We start from the raw sequence: 23,201 nt of genomic DNA on the forward strand, positions 1-23,201 counted from the left end.
TCTGCACAACTGCATCACTGGACCATTATTTTGCAGCGAATCTGCTGTCGACAGTGATTTTTACGTGGACATTTAACAAGAGTTTGCTGCACCGAAATTGGAACACATGCAACGCGATGTCATATTCCAGCTGGATGGGGGACACCATCTCAATGATCGCCAAATGTCCACCAATTTCTGGATGAAAAATATCCCGACAGAGGGATTAGATGCGATCGTCCGATTCTGTGGGCCCCACAATGACCTAACTGTACAATTGTAGAGGTAATTGATGGAATCCTCAACACTAAAGTAGGATTTTGTGGTTCCACGGCGCCTTCCTCCTTGAAGACAGCTTCCTGTTCAGTAGATCAGTCCACGGCCTTCGTGTCGGCCGCGCACCCCGCCGTGTAGTCGGCACTCTCCACGGCCACGCCCGGCGCGGCGCCTGCGGACTGCTGGAGGTCGCAGTGCGGGGGGCAGCGAGGCCCGGCCGCAGCTGGAGAGGCGGGTGCCGCCCCCGCGCCCGCCCCCAGCGCCGCGCCCGCCGCCCCCGCCGGCAGCCGCCGTCAGGAGACGCGGCCCGGCGCGCTCGCGCGGCCTGAGGAGTAGCGGCCCAGCTGCGTCTCCTGCGTCCGCCGCCGCCAAGGCAGCGCGGCGCTGCCTGCAGCACGTTGTCATCCGCCCTCCTCATCTGCGTTCGCACACAACAAATACTCTGGTTCCCATAAAGCAAGAAACATAAAAACACTCAGTATGTATAACTTCTCAAATGTAGTCACAGCAGTAGCACTGGCCATTAAAATTACTGCACCACGAAAATGACGTGCTACAGACGCGCAAGAAGATGCTGTGATATGCAAATGATTATCTTTTCAGAGCATTCACACAAGGTTGGCGCCGGTGGCGACACCTACAACGTGCTGACATGAGGAAAGTTTCCAACCGATTTCTCATACACAAACAGCAGTTGACCGGCGTTGCCTGGTGAAACGTTGTTTTGATGCCTCGTGTAAGGAGGAGAAATGCGTACCATCACTTTTCCGACTCTGATAAAGGTCGGATTGTAGCCTATCGCGATTGCGGTTTATCGTATCGCGACATGGCTGCTCGCGTTGGTCGAGATCCAATGACTGTTAGCAGAATATGGAATCGGTGGATTCAGGAGGGTAATACGGATCGCCTTGCTGGATCCCAACGGCCTCGTATCACTAGGAGTCGAGATGACAGGCATCTTACCCGCATGGCTGTAACGGATCTTGCAGATCCCTGAGTCTACTGATGGGGACGTTTGCAAGACAACAACCATCTGCACGAACAGTTGGACGACGTTTGCAGCAGCATGGACTATCAGCTCGGAGACCATGGCTGCGGTTACCCTTGACGCTGAATCGCAGACAGGAGCGCCTGCGATGGTGTACTCAACGACCAACCTGGGTGCACGAATGGCAAAACGTAATTTTTTCGGGTGTATCCAGGTTCTGTTTACAGCATCATGATGCTCGCATCCGTGTTTGGCTACATCGCGATAGGGACTGATGACCTTAGCAGTTAAGTCCCATAAGATTTCACACACACTGTAACATTTTTTTTTGTCATCGCGGTGAACGCACATTGGAAGTGCGTATTCACCCGGTGTGATGGTATGGGGTGCCATTGGTTACACGTCTCGGTCACCTCTTGTTCGCATTGACGGCACTTTGTACAGTGGACGTTACATTTCACATGTGTTACGACCCGTGGCTCTACCCTTCATTCGATCCCTGCGAAACCCTACATTTCAATAGGATAATGCACGACCGCATGTTGCATGTCCTATACGGGCCTTTATGGATACAGAAGTAGTTCGACTGCTGCCCTGGCCAGCACATTCTCCAGATCTCTCACCAGCTCAAAACGTCTTATCAATGGTGGCAGAGCAACTAGCTCGTCACAATACGCCAGTCACTACTCTTGATGAACTGTGGTATCGTGTTGAAGCTGCACGGGCAACTGCACCTGTACCTGTACACGCCATGCAAGCTCTGTTTGACTCAATGCCCAGGCGTATCTAGGCCGTTATTACGGCCAGAGATGGTTGCTCCGGGTACTGATTTCTCAGGATCTATGTACCCAAATTGCGTGAAAATCTAGCCACATGTCAGTTCTAGTATAATATATTTACCCAATGAATACCCGTTTATCATCTGCATTTCCTCTTAGTGTAGCAATTTTAAAGGCCAATAGTGTATGTAAAGGGTGACAATTATTGAACTATATGAAAGAAAATCGTCATAACTTCAGAACTGTTTGCGTTAAGACGTTCAAACTACGTTTGGCCGCGGTGTATGATGCAAACTACACTGAAACACAAAAAAAAAAAAAAAAAGAAAAAACTGGTACAGTGCGTATTCAAATACAGAGGCAGAATAAGACGCTGCGGTCGGCAATGCCTATATAAGACCACAAGTGTCTGGTGCAGTTGTTACATCGGTTACAGCAGCTACAATGGTAGGTTGCATTTAAGTGAGTTTGAACGTGGTGTTGCAGTCGGCGCACGAGCGACGGGGCACAGTATCTCCAAGGTAGCGATGAATTGGGGATTTTCCCGTGCGACCATCTCGCGAGTGTACCGTGAATATCAGGAATCCGGTAAAACATCAAATCTCCGACATCGCTGCGGCCGGACAAAGATCGTGCAAGAACGGAAGAGAATCGTTCAACGTGACGGAAGTGCAATCCTCCCACAGATCGGAGCAATTTCAATGATGGACCAGCAACAAGTGCCAGTGCCCGTATCATCGATACGGGCTTCCGGAGCCAAAGGACCATTCCTGTACCCTTGATGAGGACAAGCTTTACGCCTCGCCTGTGCCCGTCAACACCGACATTGTACTGTTGATGACTGGAAACACTTTGGCTAGCCGGACGAGTGTGGTTTCAAATCGTATCGAGCGGATGGACGTGTACGGGTGTGTAGACAACCTCATGAATCCACGGGCCTTGCATGTCAGCAGGGGAATGTTAAGCTAGTGGAGCCTCTATAAAGTTGTGGCGCAGTTGGCGTGATATGGGACCCCTGATACGTCTAGATTCGACTGTAACAGGTGACACGAAAGCATCCTGTCTGATCAACTGCATCCATTGAGGCCCATTGTGCATTCCGATGGACTTGGGCAATTCCATCAGTACAATGCGACACCCCACACATCCAGAATTGCTACAGAGTGGCTCCGGAAACACTCCTCTGAGATTAAACACATACGCTGGCCACCAAAGTTCCACATCTCTGGGACGTCTTGCAATGTGCTGTTCAGGAGAGATCTCCACCCCCTCGTACTCTTACGGATTTATTGACAGCCCCGCAGAATTCACGGTGTCAGTGCCCTCCAGCACTATTTCAGACATTAGTCGAACCCATGCGACGTTGTGGTGCGGCACTTCTGCGTGCTCGCAGGGGCCCTACACGATATTAGGCAGGCGTACCAGTTTCTTTGGCTCTTCAGTTTAGCGACGAATCCCACTTCCATTTCGATGGATACTTCAATGAGAAAAACTGGCGCATTTTGCGGACTGAGAATCCACATTTCGCGAACGAGAAGTCTCTTCACTCTCAACGGGTGACTGTGTGTTGTGCAATGTCCAGTCACGGGATAGTCTGTGCGATATTCCTTGATGGCACGGTGACTACCGAACGGCACGTGAAGGTTTTGGAAAATGACTTCATCCCCATTATTTAAAGTTACATTGATTTCGAGAAGATGTGGTTCATGCAAGACGGAGCTTGACCCTCTTGATGTCCTGGAGGAGCACATTGGGACCTGCACTGTGGCTCTGGGGTACCCAAAGGTCACTGGAGGGGGGCTCGATTGGCCACCATATGCTTCGGACCTGACCACATGCGGCTCCTTTTGGTGGGGCTATATTAAAGACAAGGTGACAGCAACAACCCCAAAACCATTGCTGAATTGAAAGCAGCCATTAAGGGGATCACTGGCAGCATCGATGTCCCGACTCTTCTGCGGGTCATGCAGGATTTCGCTATTCGTCTGCGCCACATCATCGCCAATTATGGCTGGCATATCGAACATATCATAACTTAAATCCGGATATCTGTAGTGGCGTTTACATGTTGAATAAAGTGCGTGTACGCCATAGTTTGTAACTAATATACTCTTTTCATATAGTTAAATAATTGTCACCCTGTAAGACTGAGAGGGATGCAAAGAAAGTAGCAATTAAAGCCAAAAATATTATATAGAACTCTAAACGTGAAGAAATCAATAACTGCGTAGTGACTTCAAAGTCCGAAGAAGCTATGAAAATGAAAAAAACAGCTAAATAGTGATAAAACAGCTAAAAGCAAATGACAGTAGTGGTATAACCTTACAGCTGATAATCCAAGATAGATGGAAGACATGCTGTAAAGAACTGTTTAAAGAAGATGAATCCGATTTTGAGGATATATGCTTCTTTGCAGGTGCTGAACATGTGACACAGAAATGCAGGAGGTAACAACAGCGGAAATACAGGATATTGTTAAGCAATTAAAAAATGACAAAGCACCACGACCTGAGGATCTGTATATATAAAGTTGTTGAAGACTTGGCCAAACGTATTACTTGAATATCTCGCGAAGCTATTTAACCTCTATCTTAGTGGATAGGAAATCCCTGTCGAGTTTAAAGAAGGGTTCATCACAAACATATTTGAAAAGGGTAGCAAAGTTGACTGCGCAAACTATCGGGGGATCACTGTTCTCAGGTCTATATCGAGACTATATGGTGAGATCTTTAAACTAGAATTGAGAGAGAAATTGAGGGAGTGGAAGAACAGAGTAGCTTTCGGGCAGGAATGTCATGTATCGATAATACACTCCTGGAAATGGAAAAATGAACACATTGACACCGGTGTGTCAGACCCACCATACTTGCTCCGGACACTGCGAGAGGGCTGTACAAGCAATGATCACACGCACGGCACAGCGGACACACCAGGAACCGCGGTGTTGGCCGTCGAATGGCGCTAGCTGCGCAGCATTTGTGCGCCGCCGCCGTCAGTGTCAGCCAGTTTGCCGTGGCATACGGAGCTCCATCGCAGTCTTTAACACTGGTAGCATGCCGCGACAGCGTGGACGTGAACCGTATGTGCAGTTGACGGACTTTGAGCGAGGGCGTATAGTGGGCATGCGGGAGGCCGGGTGGACGTACCGCCGAATTGCTCAACACGTGGGGCGTGAGGTCTCCACAGTACATCGATGTTGTCGCCAGTGGTCGGCGGAAGGTGCACGTGCCCGTCGACCTGGGACCGGACCGCAGCGACGCACGGATGCACGCCAAGACCGTAGGATCCTACGCAGTGCCGTAGGGGTCCGCACCGCCACTTCCCAGCAAATTAGGGACACTGTTGCTCCTGGGGTATCGGCGAGGACCATTCGCAACCGTCTCCATGAAGCTGGGCTACGGTCCCGCACACCATTAGGCCGTCTTCCGCTCACGCCCCAACATCGTGCAGCCCGCCTCCAGTGGTGTCGCGACAGGCGTGAATGGAGGGACGAAAGGAGACGTGTCGTCTTCAGCGATGAGAGTCGCTTCTGCCTTGGTGCCAATGATGGTCGTATGCGTGTTTGGCGCCGTGCAGGTGAGCGCCACAATCAGGACTGCATACGACCGAGGCACACAGGGCCAACACCCGGCATCATGGTGTGGGGAGCGATCTCCTACACTGGCCGTACACCACTGGTGATCGTCGAGGGGACACTGAATAGTGCACGCTACATCCAAACCGTCATCGAACCCATCGTTCTACCATTCCTAGACCGGCAAGGGAACTTGCTGTTCCAACAGGACAATGCACGTCCGCATGTATCCCGTGCCACCCAACGTGCTCTAGAAGGTGTAAGTCAACTACCCTGGCCAGCAAGATCTCCGGATCTGTCCCCCATTGAGCATGTTTGGGACTGGATGAAGCGTCGTCTCACGCGGTCTGCACATCCAGCACGAACGCTGGTCCAACTGAGGCGCCAGGTGGAAATGGCATGGCAAGCCGTTCCACAGGACTACATCCAGCATCTCTACGATCGTCTCCATGGGAGAATAGCAGCCTGCATTGCTGCGAAAGGTGGATATACACTGTACTAGTGCCGACATTGTGCATGCTCTGTTGCCTGTGTCTATGTGCCTGTGGTTCTGTCAGTGTGATCATGTGATGTATCTGACCCCAGGAATGTGTCAATAAAGTTTCCCCTTCCTGGGACAATGAATTCACGGTGTTCTTATTTCAATTTCCAGGAGTGTATCTACAGCGATATATAGGTGACTGACAACTTAATGGCACATAACTTGGAGACCACAAGGTCTTTGTAAGACCTTCAGGACGCCTTTGACAGTATACTACTTTCTAAGATTGTGGGAAGCAATGAATAAAGAAAGCATTCATAAATGTTACGTACTACCCGTTAGAAAGCTGCTTTCAGGTAATGCTTGTCGTGTTAAAGTTGAGACGTTACTATCACAAAAACTTAAAGTTAGCAAAGGACTGAGGCAGGGCTGCTGCTTAGCGCCTCCCCTTTTAAAATATTTTTGAACGAAGCATTGAAAAACTGGAAAAGTAAGTGCAAAAACATGGAAATTAGAGTAGGTCATGACATTCTCTTTTCCCTAAATTTCGCCGACGTTCAAGTCATCCTCGCCAATGCAGAACAGGCTGTGTCGTATATGTTAAGAAAGCTTAAACAAGAATAAGAGCAGTTAGGCATGAAAATTAATCTAACAAAGACTAAATAACATCTTGGGTTGTCGGGTGTTCTGCCAGATATCAGCACCGTACTTGCACGATATTTCGGTCACGTAGCTTGTGACCTTCATCAGGTGCGACGTGAGACTGGTCGCACCTGATGAAGGTCTGGTCGCACCTGATGAAGGTCACGAGCTACGTGACCGAAATATCGTGCAAGTACGACCCTGATAACCGGCAGAACACCCGACAACCCAAGATGTCATTAGATCGCCGGGAAAGCCTGAAGAAAGACTAAATACTTCGTTGTAAGAAGTATAGAAAAGAATCTTGCTATCGGTGATGGATCTATAGTAATCTGTAGTCAAACATATAAATGTTTCGGAACAATAATTTCGGATAAAGGTGGAAGCAACGAGGAAATAAAACACAGAATAGGATAGGGAAAGGCGGCAATAAAGCAGTTACACTCCATCATTTGGAATAAAACTTCATAAATAAATTTCAAAAGGAAGCTATACAAAACTAAAACTGCCCACCGTGAGATAGTGCCGCATGGCGACCGTACAGGGACTTGTCATGACAAGGAAAGTACACTGAAGCGCCAAGGAAACTGGTATAGGTATGCGTGTTCAAATATAGAGATATGTAAACAGACAGAATACGGCGCTGCGGTCGGCAACGCCTGTATAAGACAACAAGCGACTGGCGCAATTGTTAGGTCGGTTACTGCTGCTACAATGGCAGGTTATCAAGATTTAAGTGAGTTTGAACGTGGTGTTGCCGGCCGGAGTGGTCGAGAGGTTCTAGGCGCTACAGTCCGGAACCGTGCGACCGCTACGGTCGCAGGTTCGAATCCTGCCTCGGGCATGGATGTATGCGATGTTCTTAGGTTAGTTAGGTTTAAGTAGTTCTAAGCTCTAGGGGACTGATGACCTCAGCAGTTAAGTCCCATAGTGCTCCGAGCCATTTGAACGTGGTGTTACAGTCGGCGCACGAGCGATGGGACACAGCATCCCGGACGTGGCGATCAAGTGGTGATTTTCCCGTACGACGATTTCACTAGTGTACCGTGAATACGAATACCGAATTAAGTCGAGTGATGTTGAGGGTATTAGATTAGGAAAAAAGACACTTGAAGTAGTAAAGGAGTTTTGCTATTTGGGGAGCAAAATAACTGATGATGGTCGAAGTAGAGAGGATATAAAATGTAGACTGGCAATGGCAAGGAAAGCGTTCCTGAAGAAGAGAAATTTGTTAACATCGAGTATAGATTGAAGTGTCAGGAAGTCATTTCTGAAAGTATTTGTATGGAGTGTAGCCATGTATGGAAGTGAAACATGGACGGTAAATAGTTTGGACAAGAAGAGAATAGAAGCTTTCGAAATGTGGTGCTACAGAAGAAGGCTGAAGATTAGATGGGTAGATCACATAGCTAATGAGGAAGTATTGAATAGGATTCGGGAGAAGAGAAGTTTGTGGCACAACTTGACCAGAAGAAGGGATCGGTTGGTAGGACATGTTCTGAGGCATCAAGGGATCACCAATTTAGTATTGGAGGGCAGCGTGGAGGGTAAAAATCGTAGGGGGAGACCAAGAGATGAATATACTAAGCAGATTCAGAAGGATGTAGGTTGCAGTAGGTACTGGGAGATGAAGAAGCTCGCACAGGATAGAGTAGCATGGAGAGCTGCATCAAACCAGTCTCGGGACTGAAGACTACAACAACAACAACCGTGAATACCAGGAATCCGGTAAAACATCAAATCTCCGACATCGTTGCGGCCGGAAAAAGATCCTGCGAGAACAGGACAATCGGCGACTGAAGGGAATCATTCAACGTGACAGAAGTGCAACTTACGGTAATTTCCTGCAGATTTCAATGTTGGGCTATCAACAAGTGTCAGTGTGCGAACTATTCAACGAAACATCATCGATATGGGCTTTCGGAACCGAAGGTCCACTTGTGTACCCTTGATGGCTGCACGACACAAAGTTTTACGCCTCGTCTGGGCCCGTCAACACCGACATTTGACTGTTGATGACTGGAAACATGTTGCCTGGTCGGACGAGTCTCGTTTCAAATTGTCTCGAGCGAATGGATGTATATGGGTTCTGAGACACCCACATGAATCCATGGACCGTGCATGTCAGCACGGGACTGTTCAAGCCGGTCGGCAGTTGGAGTGATGTGGGACCCGAGGTACGTGTAGATACGACTGTGACAGGTGACACGTACGCAGGCATCCTGTCTGATCACCTGCATCCATTCATGTCCATCGTACATTCCGACGGACTTGGGAAATTCCAGCGGGGCAACGCGACACACAACACGTCCAGAATTGCTACAGATTAGCCGCAGCAACGCTCTTCTGAGTTTAAACACTCCCCAGACATGAACATTTTTAAGCATATCTGGGATGTCTTGCAATGTGCTGTTCAGAAGAGATCTCCATCCCCTCGTATTCTAATGGATACATGGACAGCCCCGCAGGATTCATGGTGTCATTTCCATTTAGAACTACTTCAGATAGTATTCAAGTCAATGCCACGTCGTGTTATGGCAGTTCTACGTGCTTGCGGGGCTCTACACGATTTTAGGCAGGCATACCAGTTTCTTTGGCTCTTCAGTGTATAAATACGTACATATTTTGTTTATTTAATCCCTCGTTTTATTTGCAAATTGTGGAATGACACATTTCTACCTCATACATGGAACGCTCAATATCAAAACTCGTGGTGCTGTGAGAACGGCTGATACGTTAACGAACTTGTGAAAGGTAACAGGTGCGAAAACGCTGCTGTCAGCAGCGGTCAGCCACTCGTGCACAGATGGTGGCGCGGTTGCCCCTGCCGCTGGCGTACGAATCCCCACATGTGTGAATGTCCCATCAACACTCCTGGAAATGGAAAAAAGAACACATTGACACTGGTGTGTCAGACCCACCATACTTGCTCCGGACACTGCGAGAGGGCTTTACAAGCAATGATCACACGCACGGCACAGCGGACACACCAGGAACCGCGGTGTTGGCCGTCGAATGGCGCTAGCTGCGCAGCATTTGTGCACCGCCGCCGTCAGTGTCAGCCAGTTTGCCGTGGCATACGGAGCTCCATCGCAGTCTTTAACACTGGTAGCATGCCGCGACAGCGTGGACGTGAACCGTATGTGCAGTTGACGGACTTTGAGCGAGGGCGTATAGTGGGCATGCGGGAGGCCGGGTGGACGTACCGCCGAATTGCTCAACACGTGGGGCGTCAGGTCTCCACAGTACATCGATGTTGTCGCCAGTGGTCGGCGGAAGGTGCACGTGCCCGTCGACCTGGGACCGGACCGCAGCGACGCACGGATGCACGCCAAGACCGTAGGATCCTACGCAGTGCCGTAGGGGACCGCACCGCCACTTCCCAGCAAATTAGGGACACTGTTGCTCCTGGGGTATCGGCGAGGACCATTCGCAACCGTCTCCATGAAGCTGGGCTACGGTCCCACACACCGTTAGGCCGTCTTCCGCTCACGCCCCAACATCGTGCAGCCCGCCTCCAGTGGTGTCGCGACAGGCGTGAATGGAGGGACGAATGGAGACGTGTCGTCTTCAGCGATGAGAGTCGCTTCTGCCTTGGTGCCAATGATGGTCGTATGCGTGTTTGGCGCCGTGCAGGTGAGCGCCACAATCAGGACTGCATACGGCCGAGGCACACAGGGCCAACACCCGGCATCATGGTGTGGGGAGCGATCTCCTACACTGGCCGTACACCACTGGTGATCGTCGAGGGGACACTGAATAGTGCACGGTACATCCAAACCGTCATCGAACCCATCGTTCTACCATTCCTAGACCGGCAAGGGAACTTGCTGTTCCAACAGGACAATGCACGTCCGCATGTATCCCGTGCCACCCAACGTGCTCTAGAAGGTGTAAGTCAACTACCCTGGCCAGCAAGATCTCCGGATCTGTCCCCCATTGAGCATGTTTGGGACTGGATGAAGCGTCGTCTCACGCGGTCTGCACATCCAGCACGAACGCTGGTCCAACTGAGGCGCCAGGTGGAAATGGCATGGCAAGCCGTTCCACAGGACTACATCCAGCATCTCTACGATCGTCTCCATGGGAGAATAGCAGCCTGCATTGCTGCGAAAGGTGGATATACACTGTACTAGTGCCGACATTGTGCATGCTCTGTTGCCTGTGTCTATGTGCCTGTGGTTCTGTCAGTGTGATCATGTGATGTATCTGACCCCAGGAATGTGTCAATAAAGTTTCCCCTTCCTGGGACAATGAATTCACGGTGTTCTTATTTCAATTTCCAGGAGTGTATTTGCACTATGGAGCGCTGACCGCTGTCGCCGCGCTGTTCAGCAGCGCAACGTGCGTGGGTAAGGGGCGTTAGTGTCGTTTGCCGTGTGCGTTGAGTCCGCAGCTCGTGGTCGTGCGGTAGCGTTCTCGCTTCCCACGCCCGGGTTCCCGGGTTCGATTCCCAGAGGGGTCAGGGATTTTCTCTGCCTCGAGATGACTGGGTGTTGTGTGATGTCCTTAGGTTAGATAGGTTTAAGTAGTTCTAAGTTCTAGGGGACTGATGACCATAGATATTAAGTCCCATAGTGCTCAGAGCCATTTGAACCATTTTGAACCGTGTGCGTTGAGTGTTATTTTTGTCTCGTCATCATATGCATGTTAATTAGTTAGGTTACTTGGGTTACAGTTGTTCTGTGCTGATGTAGTCAGTTACATGTTTCACATGGCACCTGGTACAATAACCGACCACCAACTATCCGAATGAAGAGATTGACAGGTTTCTATTCTAATTTTTCTATGTATTTTGGAGATATGAACTATGTTTTCAAGGTGTCTTTCTGTAAGTCTTGCTTCCGTTATCGAGAATAGTGTCAGAATTGCCTCTTTCGTACCTATCATTTTCTAAAGTGAAACTCATCTTCCAACAGATTTTCATTTTCATTTTCGTTTTTCCCTGTACATTACTCTGGTCAGCAACCTGGGTGCATGGTCTTGCGTTTTTTTTACCCTTGCTGTCTAGCCGGCACGGTAGCTCAGCGTGTTCGGTCAGAGAGCCGGTTGACATCTGTAATAAAAAACTGAGTGGAAGGATCAACCACCGAACTTGAACAGGATGTCTTGCGACGTCCGCAACGACCAAACACAACGATCAGTAAAAAAAGTGGTCAGCGCGACAAAATGTCAATCCTAAGGGCTCGGGTTCGATTCCCGGCTGGATCGGAGATTTTCTCCGCTGAGGGACTGGGTGTTGTGTTGTCCTCGTCATCATCACTTCATCCCCATCGACGCGCAAGTCGCCGAAGTGGAATCAAATCGAAAGACTTGCGTCCGGCAAACGGTCTACCCGACGGGATGCCCTAGTCACACGACATTTAATTTTACGTCCGTCCCCTAGACTTAGAACTACTTACATCTAACCAACCTAAGGACATTGCACACATCTATGTCCGGGGCAGGATTTGTACCGTAGCAGCAGCGCGGTTCCGGAGTGAAGCGCCGAGAACCGCTCGGCCACAGCGGCAGCCGAATTTCCCACAAAAATCTGTTTGATCGCAAATTTTTCAAGGTTCTGTCAGATTCTGAATCTCATACTGGATCCCCTGTGCTTTCAAACAGACGACTATTATATCTTCTAAAATTACTGATGACTCCATTGCACTTTCTTTCACTAATCTTCGCCCACTCCAGCCCACTTTTCACTTACATGTCCTTCAAAAGTGCAAGTGTTAGTGTACATCGGCGACATGCCATTGGCAAACACATGGCGTCACACGCCATGCCCATCCTCATCTATGATGTTATCATCATCAAGTGACAATACATGCCTCCTTTCAGTGACATCATCAGGCACTTCCCCTCTATGTGCCCCTCACACTGCCCTCAACTCGAGTCTACTAATTTACCAGCCATTAAAAAGAAACAACCAGTTAACCCTGGAATTAACAGACAATTACAATATAGCACCCCCCCCCCCCCCGCCCCACACACACACACACTCGTATGCACAAAACTTTTTAGCCATGAACTTTAAGGCTAAGCAGCACTTGATTGATTGATGGTTGCTCTGAAAAACAGAACATTTGTTTGCTTCACTCACGTCTGATATATCCTAACTTCTACTTTATTTTTGGGCTGGCTAGCAGTGCCAGCCACAATGAGCATTGCCAAGGATGAGGAAAGTGGCTTTGCTTCGCTTGTAAGTTGATGTTTTCCTGCCTTAGTTTTTCTGTTTCTACCCCTAGTGTTTCATTCTTGTCCTTTGCGTTCGTTCACTCGCTACAGCCAACTGGCACCCTAGTTTTGCCTGTCAGTGAAAATGCATAGATTTTGTTCCTGACGAGCTGTGACTGTTATCAATGTTGTTCTTTGTTTCACTTCGGTTGTAGATCATTAGGAATCTCATCACCTGCAGCGATTTTCTCTGCAGTAGATGTTGTCGAAATGCACCTTTACCAGCCGTGCCAGCTGATTTAGTCCTCTTTAGACTAGCACCAGCTGCTGCCAGCGAAGACCACAAGGCTTGCTGCAGTGTTCATGCTTAATGTGTTACATTTTTTTCTATAACATCAGGAAATTTGCCTCAGTTTTACTGTAACTTGGAGCTTTTTCTTACAATTTTTGCTGTGACATGAAGCACATCGTTATATTTTTGTGTAACATGGAGAATTTTCTTACAATTTTTGCTGTGATATAGGGCTGGTGTACTTTATTACAATTTTCATTGTAACATGGGGCAATTTCTTACAGTTGTGCTGTAAAATGGCGATGTATGGGACTAAGTGCCACACAGTCGCTACTGTGTGGTAGCAGATGACGACGAACGCTTTGTACTGTAAGGTAAAGTATGGGGTTGCTGTAATGTTTTGTCTGACTTTGAAAGTGCTGTAGTAGCTCAACAGCATAATGTAACTGATGATTAGCTGTGCGTTTGGCATGTATTTGTTTACGTCGCTATGAAATGTTTACCAGAAAAGGTGACTTATATAGCGATATCCAGTACTTAGGAGACATTGGAAATGAAAATCAAATTGGTTTAAACGTCGACCTTATGTTATGGATTGTTAGGAAAAATGTATAAAATCTGTGGAGCGTGAAGTTATTCTCACGCGGAGAAACTACTGAATTTTTTACAGCTTGAAGTTTATTTTAACTATGGATTAAGTTTGCGCAGTAAAAAAGAAAGTTAATATTCTGAGATGATAGTAAAGTTTCACAAGAACATCTTGTGCTAAAAGATGAGCAAACTTATCACTTTTTTGAAACCTACTGGAGTGTGTAAGAATCTATATCCAAACGCGTAGACGGTAGGCTTCAATGAAGACTGATTGCTAGTTCGAGTCTGCACATCGTCCAGTTCCAGCGAATTAGATCCATTTTCAACGGAACTGGCTTTAAACAACATAGCTTTTTGTCAATCGGAAGCCAGCATTCAGTATTCATTTCAGGGCGCTACATTGCATCTACCTACGTGATCTACGGCTTGTCTAGCGCAAATCTCGAATATTGAGTAACAACAGCTTAAGTTACAGGTATCTACAGAATTTAACAACAAGGACGGCGCTGAGCAGAAGAGATCCTTCGAGGTCCACAATTTTTTGCCTTCACGAATCTATGGCCACCGTGATATTAAGGTACTATAAATTCACTATAAAAATGGGCTAGTTAAACTCAAGAGTTAAGGTAACTCTTTTGGTCAGATAAATAGTAATCACGTTCATACCTCTACGCTGCTAAATAACATTTATAATTTCAGTTAAACGAAATCAGTCATCAAATTTTTTTGCAAAAACATTTAAATTAAACATTCACGCAAATAACTTTTCGTTAAATAACAAAAAGCATTGCTACGATCTTTTTTAGTGGGTGACTGAAAACAAAGAAAGCATCGTTTCTTGCATACACTACTGTGTATTACTATGCCATTTCATCGAAGCAGTATATAATTTCTAATGCATGGTAGCAGAAGATGACGAACGTTTTTGTACTGCAAGATACAGTTAATATCATAACATGGATATCACTATAATGTTTGGCTGACTTTGATATGGCTTTTAGAGACGAGTTTTTGCTGTGGGAATAGCGTTGTTTACTTTGGTAACTCTCCTTGATAAGTGCATTTTTAGCTGTAAGTTAGATCGGCAGTAGTGTTACAGAATAAATTTGTCTGTATGTTGCTTTCTTTAATGCGTAGTACAAGGATCGAATTATACTTGTCGAGTAATCTATCATTTACTGCAGTAATGCCAATAAGAATGCATTGTGTGTTTTGATAAATAATCACCTCGCCAGGACACCTCCTTCTGTTCCACGGACATGTTTCTATTTAAAAACTGATAGCCAGGAAACAGCCTTGTTTTTAAGTGTATTTTCATGAGTAGGTCTAAAAAATAATATCTTAATTAATGTTATCACTAATCATGCATACATATTCTGTAACTCGTTCAAACGATTTATCGAACATATAACTACCTAACTAACAAACTAACTGAACGTGCTGAAAAAAACCGTATCTCTCCGATACTTTGGATCATGCACAAGATGACGGCTCTGAGGCTATGTTGTGACTTGTTTAGTTTTTATGGCCTGTAAAGTACTGGGAAGTGATTGAGTGTTTCATTATAAGGGTGAGTATATTACTAGGCTCTGACTGGAAGAGAGGGTGGGGGCTTGTAATAGGAGGGGGAGAAGGAGATGAGAGGCATGATGGTGTAATTGAAAGAAGGCACGTGCTTTCGAAAGTGATAAAGATGACGTCATAGGGAAGGAGTATGTGGTTTCTTATGTCATGCTTTCACCCTTGGCATGTTGCCAGTAGGCACTAACACCTGCTCTTTTCAAGGTCATTTAAGTGCAAAGTTGGCTGGAGTTTCCATACATATACTACTCTCAGTAATTCAGTATCCTACTTCTTCGTAAGCTGATATCTCCTGGTAACATTCTTCAGCTTACTCTTCGTCATCACTAAATCTATTCCTGAGTACGCCGCACAATCCAGTACCTGACTGTGTTGTCTATCGCACCTTGATGAACCCCAGCTGGTATCTTCCCGTGTCTCCACATCTTCTCATAGCATACCTCCTCCCGTTGTGACACCTGAACAGTGCATTGCCTGAAATTAAATTTATTTTTCTCAGTTAATTTTTCTCCCCTCTCATCCTGCTACCAAGTCCCTATTCTCCTGTAACTTTGTCTTCTGTTCCTTCTCCTAATGCAGCGCTCAAACCACCATGATCATTATGTCATCTCTCTGGTTTTCTTAGCGCGGCTGGTTAGTAGTGTGCTTCAGGATGTTCTACCCAGTTCTTATGTCCATTTTATGCGTAATATTTCGTGTCATCACTTCTGTCTCTTCGCTGTTCATTTTTGGAACACAATCTAAGACCAGCTTAGAGACAGAAGTGATGACACTTTCTGCAGGACCAGACCATCATTTTGCAGGACAATGCTCAAGCATGTACAGTGCAAGCTGATACTGATTTGTTTGACTGATGGGGCTGTTAAGTGCTATACCACCTATTACACTCCCCTGACTTAAGCCCTCGCGAGTTCAACTCGATTTCTAAACCGAAGGAATTACTTCACGGCATTCGCTTGAGAACTGCTACAAATTCGTCGAGCAATAGACCGCATCGTTCGAACTGTCAGCACAACTGGCACTGCTAACAGTATCCTAAAACTTCCACATCACTGGCAGCGGGTTATACACAATGCTGGTGACTACTTTGAAGGTCAGTAAAACTTTGAAACACGTATCTATTTTGTACGAGCTGTAAATAAATAGTTGCCACTATTAAATCTCCAACCCTCGTAATAAAGATACGGTTTCCGAGTTTGGCGCAAATTCAGACATGCAAAAAGGGTTTTTCTTTCAGAGTTCATAAAATTAGTGGTTTATGCGAGAACAGAACGAATACTTGAGTTTGCTTCAACAAAATAAAAGATCCTTTTTCACTAGCATAACGTTATGAAAGCAATTTTTCGAAACAGTGCATTTCAGACATACAACGTGATCAATCTAAGAAATGAAAATGAACTAACTGGTCTGGATAATTATGAAATGAAGACTTGTGTGTGTCATTTTCATTTAAATAAAAACAAATTGTATAGAGTAGCATGCTGATGCAAGCTGATACGATCTTTAAAGCTAGCTTGTTTTGCTATGAAGAAAACAGACTGCTACCTAGATTGGAGGCTAAGAGACCTTATGTAATATGAAATAAATATTATGTTGTGTATAGAAACATCAGGTCTCCAGAAATGAGGTTCCGGCCCAGAGCGGAAAAAAGTCACCAATCGTTCGAGACTGTCAAATAAATAAACATTTCACTTCAGAATTTGTTATGATAATTTACAAACTATTGTGAAGGCGTTATTCAGCAGGGAGCACGTTTCCTCTTCTTTTAAAGTGGCAGGGACGAACGGTGAGAATTGCCGTTTGTCGTCCACTGACTGTCATACAACACACAGAAATTACGGTGCCAAAAGTTTACACTAGTATTCTCAATAAATTCTTAATAAACTGGTCCACAAAGTGGTGACCTAAGAGATTTAATTACCCCTAGTCAAAGAACGTCACTGTCTGTCCATTTACAGCGAGAGTCGTAAACATTGTTATATTTGCTTTCCACCCGCTGAAAATTTTCTCAACTTTGAAATGAATCTCCTCCAAATGAACGCAACATAAAGTTCCGGAATTTGCTTGCGAGCAGCATCTCAGATTCTAGTAATTATCCCCGCACGTCTCTAGAAGCTGTAAAACAACTACACTCAGGTCATTCATTCATAATGCGAATCCAGGTAAGATGTTTTCTAGTCAAAATTACTTAAATGGTGACTTAAGGTATGGTGATTTATTACATTTTTTAATAATCTCCTTAAGAATACACCCTTCGACCCTAATGTTACTTTCAGGTTGGATGGGAATGTACTGAGTACTTTTAGTTCAACCAAGATGTTAGACAAGAATGCTCCATGTAGGATTTCACTCCAACGAATTTAGATCACATACATAGATATGAAATAAGACGTACTTATCAAAAACAGAAAATCTTTTCGAGGTGGAAGGCGGACAGAAATGTTTCCAATTGCGTTTATTTATGAGGGGATTTCTATGACAATTTCCTTACAACGAAGAAAAACATTGTGAAAACTGATCGGAATCATGGATATAAACTGTGGTGTCACCGCCAGACACCACACTTGCTAGGTGGTAGCCTTTAAATCGGCCGCGGTCCGCTAGTACACGACGGACCCGCGTGTCGCCACTGTCAGTGATTGCAGACCGAACGCCGCCACACGGCAGGTCTAGAGAGACTTCCGAGCACTCGCCCCAGTTGTACAGCCGACTTTGCTAGCGATGGTTCACTGACAAATTACGCTCTCAATTGCCGAGACGATAGTTAGCATAGCCTTCAGCTACGTCATTTGCTACGACCTAGCAAGGCGCCATTATCATTTGCTATTTATCTTGTGATGCCTGTACCGTCAGACCGATGTTCAACAATTATGGATTAAAGTTAAGTATTCCAACAGCTACGACCTTTTTTGCTAAAGCCTAACTTCCTTAAATGTTCCAGACCTCACGCCAGCCTGCGTGAGCTTAACGCGTGCCTTTCGGCTACCAATCATAGTGGCTTGGCTCTCTTGCCAAGTCACAACATAAACTATTCTCATTTTACTTTTATGTCCGAAAGAACAGACACCATTGATGACCTGCAGCCACCTAGAACGAAATTAGACGGTATTAGAGGGTATTAATATTTTTATTTTGTTTCTGCTACAGTGTTTATAGATAGTGTGTTATGCTGATCTATATGTTTATGTGTAACAGATTGAACTCAGTGACGCATCCGACATATGTTGCAGTGTTTCTGTGACTTTCCAGTGCGATATAATCAAATGCTTAGATAGTTCTCTTTAAATCTTTTTCGGATAACCTTGTCTGACTACTGTATTCTATTACTCGTTTCTAGTGACAACTGCATTTGTTAGCGAAAAATTTAGGGCGTAACAATTTTTTTGAGTGATAATATACTCGTGCTTGAGGATGCTGTCTAACATATCAACGATATCCACTAACACTTCAAAAGGTACTTGAACAGGCATTAGAGCTCGAGGTTTTTCCTGGATGTGTCCTCTCATGAAGAAAATAGAAATATTTCCAACCATCAAGGTTATCGGGAGGATTATCTTTGTTGTAATGCAGATGTCATCGTCATCATCCAAGGATCCGATCTATGTCACCCATTCGCCCCTTACGAGGTCTACATGCCTGGATATCTGTTTCCAGCCGGCCGTTATTTCAGTATGTTTTATTGGCATTCTATGTTCAGTCATTCTATCAACATGGTCCTTGTATTTCATTCTCGTCTTTTCTGTCTTGTCATTAACTGCAAACATTTTCAAAGCCAACTCTATTGTTCCATTCCTTATTTTATTCACTTTTTCAGCCCCTTACATATCTTAAGAACTTATTTCAGCTGCTTGTACCAGTCAATTTTATTTTATTGTTATTGTCCATGATTATGAATCTTAAACACGTGTAGGTACAGCCATAGCTTAATATAAATTTAGTTGTGTTTCCTTAACTGTTTTTCTTCTCAAACTTCTTCCAATTTTGCCGCAGATAAGTTGAAATTTATCATTCTTCTGCTCAATGTCTTTGTCATAATTCAAACTAATACCACACCTTAGACAACTGGAGTCAGAAACTTGTTCTAAAATTTTCTTCCATACCTTTGTTTTTGAACTGGCTGAATTCTTTTCTTTGAAAGCCAATATCTTTGTTTTATTTGCATAATAGTTAAACTGTAGTATGTTTCGTTTTGGCTCAATATTTTTACTGCTTTTTGTAAATTATCTCCTGCTTTCTGTATAATCATCTGCTCATCAGCACAGAATAGATTATTTAATGGTATGCTAGTTCTTATTTTGATTTATAACAGGATTTCATCTTTCCACTTCATAACTAGGCCGTCAATACTGTAAATTAAGTAAGTGATAGACTACTCCCTTGTTGAACACCTTGGTTTATTGAAATTTTATTCAACATTTTTAAGCTGAACTTACAACTTTTTTCGTATTGACCTATAGCCTATTTATGGCGTTTTTACCTTATTAAAGGTTTTCTCGAAATGCCATAAAGCAAATCTCCAACGTTTTTCAGTAACTTGTATTATACTATCATTACAAGAAACTTCCCTTCCTGAAGTCTCACTGTTCTTTTTAATTATGGGTATTCCTATAAATTTTATATATTGCGTTCGGTAAACTTATTCCATTATTAATTCCTGTGTCTTCCTTATTGCTTTTCTTAAATACAAAAATAACTTTAGTTGTGTTCCTTTCTTCGTGTTTATAGCAGTTCTTCCTACATACGTTTAAAAAATGGATGAAGCAAAGTTCTTAACTGATTCCTCCATATTTGATTAATTCAGCATTAATTCCTTCTAGACCAGTAGCTTTTCTGTTTCTTATTACATTTGGTGCTGCTTTTAATTCTTTTATGTCTTTTTGATGTGCAGAGTTATTATCAGTTTTTATATAATAACTTTCTTGACTATCAACCAACCATAAATTTCATAACGTTGTCCCCAATGATTTTCTGTTACTATATTAATGTTTGCAGTATCTTTCTCCATTTCATTAATGTGTCTCTAAGTTTAAACGCTATATTATGTCTTCAGTGAATATCATGTTCAATATTAGCAACATAGTAATAAATCTTTCTCAGGATTCACTATGGTATCTTTTTATTATTTTTTGTTTTCTTTCGTTTCTGTTTATATATTTCCTAGACTCCATTCATCCGTATTTGTAGATAGACATTGCAAAAATTTAGTTTTGCATGCAAATGTCGGAACGGGAAATCACCTGACAGCCGAAAACCAGAATGAATTTCCACGCTCAGCGGAGTGTGGGCTGATTTGAAACTTCCTGGCAGATTAAGATTCTACTCCGGCACGAGATTCGAACTTGGGACCTTAAATCCAAAGGGGAGAAATCCTATACCGACCGAGCTCTATCTCGGCAGACAACTTGCCCTTGGGAGGTATAGTTTGCAAGTTCGAATCCTGGCTCAGTTGGTTGGTTGGTTGGGAAGAGACCAAACAGCGAGGTCATCGGTCTCATCGGGTTAGGGAAGGACGGTGAAGGAAGTCGGCCGTGCCCTTTCAAAGGAACCATCCCGACATTTGCCTGGAGTGATTTAGGGAAATCACCCTGGTCCAGTATAGAGTTTGAAACACCTGAGATGTTTTACCTCCTAATAATTGCTAAATGTCCTCTCCCTTTTTTCCTATTACCAGTTCAACTGTTATTTGCTGACAATAAGTATGATCCAAAATGGGCCCGCTCTTCAAGAGCCAGCTCAACCCTAAGGGAAACCACAAATTCTGTAGATTATTTATTTAGATCAAACCTCAGCGAGAGTCCAGAGGATACTAAATTTGCAGTGCTCGTTTGACCACATTTAAATTCATTTATTCCGTAACAAACGGTTCAAATGGCTCTAAGCACTATGGGACTGAGGTAATCAGTCCCCTCGACTTATAATACGTATACCTAACTAACCTAATGACATCACAAGCATTCATGCCCGAGGCAGGATTCGAACCTGCGACCGTAGCACCAGCGCGGTTCCAGACTGAAGCTCCTAGAACCGCTCGGCCACAGCGGCCGGCGTAATAAACGGACGTTACGGCTGTTCCAGGGTCATCATGAACACAGTTAACTCAGTTTGTATCTGAAATAGTCCTTGTTTTTAACTAAAGGTGTGTATGATACTAGACTTTCCGTATTTTTGAAAAATGTGTGACGCCAAGCACTTAATGTGCTGCGCGGTGCATGTGATTGAAACTTCTACAGAACCCACTTCTAAACCCTCACACTGCTGAAATAAATTTACTGACACACAGGAATTTATCAGACATTGTAAAGCAACCTCGTACCACTGACCACTCTTCTTTTCGCTGACGATGCAACTGTTCGAAACACCTCTGAAAAGTAGCTCAAATGTCGATTCGCCTCCTCGTTTAGCACGCCATAGGCTACAACTACGAAATGTGAGAAACAAAGTTGAAATATTTGGGGCGTCATTACCACAGTCCGACTTCATTACGCCTGCAGACCTGTGAAGTCTGTGCTGTGGTGTGCTGATTTACGAAGTTCCGAAACATATCCGTCTATTTAGACAATAAACAATTAAAACTATAGTACAGCTATGTGAACGCAGAAAAAGGACTTCTAAGAAATAAGTTTAAAAAAAAGAAAATGGTTGTATGCCATTGCAGTGTTATTATAGAATCGAGTTTATGTCTTGCGCATATCGAAGTCTGTAGTGGGTTCGCTGATGATCATATGACGTAACCTCCGTTTTTCCAATTATCGTTGTAATTTCAGAAGAAGAATAACTATCTGAAGCGTAGTATTGTCTCTGCCTTCCCGGTGCGTTTCTCTTATAAATTTCTGTTGCTCATGCCTGTGTTCCACAAAAGCCCTCACACACATTTATGCACAAAATTTTCCATTTTCGAATATAATGACACAGTTCTTCCTTACATATTGACAATCTGTCATTGCTTTGTCTTGTTGCCATCACTTCTGTTGTAATTATTTCTCATGCGAATTCGAAGTTTCATCACTGGTTTTTAATACGCTATTTTTCATTACCAACAAAATAATGAATCATTAATCCATTGTATTCAGTACTTTTTTTGCTTAAAGGGTCTATAATAAGCTAGAAGTTGGCTAAAACTTAGGAACTACCTTATAAATTGAATGTGGAACGTGCCTCCTTTTCGTGCTCACTAAGTTCAAATATATTTACGTCTCTGCATAACGTAAAAGTCGTCCGACTCAATAATTAAACAAAATACAATGTAAAATGAACAAGAAAATATGGGATAGCTGTTTAGATATAATTAGTGGATAAATGTTCCGAGATTTTTGAAATATCAATGTAGCAAGAGTAGCATTTTCAGTTTACAAATTTTAAAGATTTTACAACACCTACAAAATTACAAAAAAACAGTCACATCCGAAAAATGTGTCTTCAGAGAAGAAACACACCTCATAGCGGACACGCAAATTCGCATTCTCAAGTATACCTCAGACTGAATTCAAAGTAAAATTGTCAGACTACTTATAGTCTGACGTTGTGTTATTAGGCTCGTCCGGAGATTACGTCTTCTAAACGGAACAACTCTAGTAATCATTTGTTGTGTAAACTTCCCAATCGTAATATCTGCTTACTGCTCCCCTTTAAAGTAAAACCTTATTGCTACAACCGATACCGCAAAGTGTAACGTAACAACTAACTTTTCCCAGATACAAGAATGAAAAATATTTTATGTATTTCCACTTGGTGCGAAACTGATGTGTACTAAAACGTATTATACTCTGCACAGCCAGTAACTACAAAAGATAATTACTTGGAGAAGAAATCAAATATTTGTCTTCCATTTACGTGAACACTAGGTGCAGGTTTACTTT

The 23,201-nt window shown here is 44.3% G+C and overlaps 1 protein-coding gene across 1 annotated transcript in view; it reads right to left on the reverse strand.

The window, feature by feature from the left end:
* Window positions 1–548: 548 nt before the first annotated feature.
* The window catches only part of LOC126167338 (tachykinin-like peptides receptor 86C), a 956,103-nt gene continuing 933,450 nt past the window's right edge, over window positions 549–23,201 (reverse strand). Inside the window, exon 8 of the mRNA XM_049920472.1 lies at window positions 549–643. Coding sequence (XP_049776429.1) covers window positions 549–643 — 95 coding nt within the window. The remainder of the gene's footprint in view (window positions 644–23,201) is intronic.

Source organism: Schistocerca cancellata, chromosome 1 (assembly GCF_023864275.1).
Source record: "Schistocerca cancellata isolate TAMUIC-IGC-003103 chromosome 1, iqSchCanc2.1, whole genome shotgun sequence".
Taxonomy (NCBI): domain Eukaryota; kingdom Metazoa; phylum Arthropoda; class Insecta; order Orthoptera; family Acrididae; genus Schistocerca; species Schistocerca cancellata.